Source organism: Poecilia latipinna, unplaced genomic scaffold (assembly GCF_001443285.1).
Source record: "Poecilia latipinna isolate Pla-1442-1.1 unplaced genomic scaffold, P_latipinna-1.0 Scaffold1319, whole genome shotgun sequence".
Taxonomy (NCBI): Eukaryota; Metazoa; Chordata; class Actinopteri; order Cyprinodontiformes; family Poeciliidae; genus Poecilia; species Poecilia latipinna.
This window is the reverse complement of record NW_015113935.1, coordinates 40,132-42,797: the sequence shown is the minus strand read 5'-3', so window position 1 is coordinate 42,797 and position 2,666 is coordinate 40,132. Positions and strand designations below refer to the sequence as shown.

At 54.4% G+C, this 2,666-nt stretch overlaps 1 protein-coding gene across 1 annotated transcript; it reads right to left on the bottom strand.

The window, feature by feature from the left end:
• Window positions 1-56: 56 nt before the first annotated feature.
• On the bottom strand, window positions 57-2,660 carry LOC106961666 (zinc finger protein 628-like). The gene is made up of 2 exons (XM_015055552.1): window positions 2,149-2,660; window positions 57-1,105 (listed from the first exon to the last, which is right to left on the bottom strand). Exons 1-2 carry the CDS (start codon window positions 2,339-2,341, stop codon window positions 147-149), a joined length of 1,152 nt encoding a protein of 383 aa, XP_014911038.1. The 5' UTR covers window positions 2,342-2,660; the 3' UTR covers window positions 57-146.
• Window positions 2,661-2,666: the final 6 nt, after the last annotated feature.

Below are 2,666 nucleotides of genomic sequence, written 5' to 3'. Positions count from 1 at the left end.
GTGACTCCATCCAGAAGGTTCTGCTCCTAGAGGTTCTGAGTGACTCCATCCAGAAGGTTCTGGTCCTAGAGGTTCTGAGTGACTCCATCCAGAAGGTTCTGCTCCTAGAGGTTCTGAGTGACTCCGCCGCCCCTCAGTCCATCCGTTCAGGCGCTGGCTCCGTAGCACAGGTCCCTCCTGAGGTGCAGCTGCAGGCCGCTGGCGCTGGTGAAGGTCTTGGCGCAGCGTCCGCAGCGGTACGGTTTCTCTCCGGAGTGTGTCCGTTTGTGCTTCTTCATGGTGTCTCCGTCGCTGAAGGTGCGGCAGCAGAACGGGCAGCTGTACGGACGCTCGCCGGTGTGGATCCGCAGGTGTCGCCGCAGGTTCCCTCTCTGGCTGAAGCTCTTGGAGCAGAAGGTGCAGCGGTGCGGCCGCTCGCCCGTGTGCGTGCGCAGGTGGCGCCGCAGATCGGCCGACTGGGCGAAGGACTTGCAGCACCAGTCGCAGGCGTAGGTCTTCCTCTTCTGCTCCAGATGGAGGCGGAGCCCCGCGCTGTGACTGAACGCCTCGCCGCAGCGGGGGCAGCGGTGTACGAGCTCAGGGATGAGCGCCGTGACCGCAGCGTCTTCAGGCGGCCGGGTCTCCTGAGAGGACGGCCCGGTTCTGGAGGCGTCCTGCTGATCCGCCGGCAGCTGCTCTTCCTCAGACGTGTAGTCAAAGCCCGACTCAACATGAGCGTTCACAGACTCAGCTTTGTGCTCTTTGCTTGCTTCTTCGGGTTCGGCTTTGACCCGTGCCGGGGCCGGGGCCTGTGGCTCCTCCCTCGGCGCCGGCCCGTCAGCATGGATCCTGGGAGGATTCAGGGGCAGATGAGCCAGGAGAGGAGTCGTCCTCCGGAACGCCTCCGGCAGCGGGTCGAGTTTCGGTGTCTGATCCCAGAGTTCTGCGGGCCGGACCAGAGTCGGTGCCAATGGCGCTTCTTTCGGAACCGACAGAAGTTGGACTGAAGCCGGAGGAGGTCTGGACTGGGTCAGGGTGGAGTCTGGCTCCTCTAGGAGGGCTCTGGGTTTCAGGTCACCAGGCTGCTGCTCTGCAGGTACGAACCCCAAACCGGCCTGGGTCGACCCTGAAACAGAAACAGAACCCGTTCACCTCACCGCAGACATGCCAAGCAGTCACAACATTAAGATCTGGAATCTCAGGTGGCGTCGGTCAGAGGAACCTGGGATTGTTGGAGCTAAAAACATCAACGACTCGGGCCCACAGAACTGAGATGAACTTTAAGGGGTTTGTTGCATATTTATGGAGTCCTACTAGTCAGAGCAGGTCCAGCTTATCTTCACCTACAATTATCTGCAGGTGTTCCACAAGGATGCGTCCTTGGGCCCCTGCAGCTTCTCACTGCAGCACCAGCAGGGCACCATTACAAACACACGGCCCAATCAGAGGGCCGCTGGGGGTTGTCCTATAGACGGATGCCCCCAAAGTACAAAAAGTATCATGACGTCATCTTTGTGCGACACACACAACGCAGCGCTGGATGACTTGGAAGCCAGTGAACATTTCTGTTAAAATACTTTTTATTGGTCTGGTGTGATGCTGTGAGTGAAAATCAACAAACTGACACCTGAAGTCACTCTAAGGGAAATAAATCAACAGTTTTACTTTTTGAAGTGATTTAGTTAAATTAACCTTTTGATAACATAATTTAATGAGCTGTATCTGTATGATTCTGCTCACATTACAGCACAGACTCCGGCTGAACGTCCGTTAAAGCTTTTCTAAAAATATTTTGTGTTTACATATCAACATAAACTAACACATTTGTTCAGTGGGACTCATTTAGACCCAATATCAGTTACACAATAACTCGGGGTGATTTCCACTGAGCTGGTCAGCACAGTCTGTTAGTTTCTAATGAAAGTCACCATCAGCTGATTCTCCATCAGGCTTCAAGGGAAGAGGAAGTAGCGATCAAACCCTGAAAAAGTCCCTTTTGTTTTAATATATCGACAGAAATGGTCCTTTAATCTAAAGCCGAATATTAAACGCGGTTCTGGTCTGCACAGAAAAGGTTTTACAAATTTGATTTGGTCAATATTTAATGTTAAAATCGCTAGTAAGTTTTAAAACCAGAGATTTCCCTGAGGGGTTTGGAACGACCCTCACTCAGCCACTCGGTCTCGGCCTCCAGCAGCAGGATGTCCCGCAGCTGCCTCCGCAGGCTCTCGTTCTCCCGCCGGGTTCTGGCCGTCTCCTCCCGGTACTGGGCCACCGTGTCCTCCACCACGTCCAGAACCTCCTTCACCACGGCGGTGAGCCGCTCCGTCAGGTAGGCGCTGAGCAGCTGCAGTTTGGTCATTTTGATCCTGAAAGCACCGACAGCCGAACCAGAACCGAATATTACCGACCAAACAGGAAGCGGCTGGGCGAGCCTTCAAAATAAGACTCCGTCTAAGAGTCCAGGTTCGCTGAGAATCAGTTTGTGTTCAGAATCGAGGAGAAGACCCAAAAGAGAGGAAACTGGTCAGCCTGCCATGAACTGAACCTCCAGAGACGGCCCAGTGAAACCAGTTCACTGGTAAAGCTGCTTCTGCTATGACGGGGAGGAGCCTGGCATGGTGGTGGCAGCATGTTGCTGTGGGCTCTCACTCTGTGAACTTAGCTGATGGAGGAGCTCTGGACCC

Coding starts and splice junctions, on each gene's coding strand:
- LOC106961666 (XM_015055552.1), bottom strand. CDS start 2,341: ATGACCAAACTGCAGCTGCTCAGCGCCTACCTGACGGAGCGGCTCACC. Junction 1,106..2,148: donor GGCCGAGACCGAGTGGCTGA/GTGAGGGTCGTT, acceptor TTTCTGTTTCAG/GGTCGACCCAGGCCGGTTTG.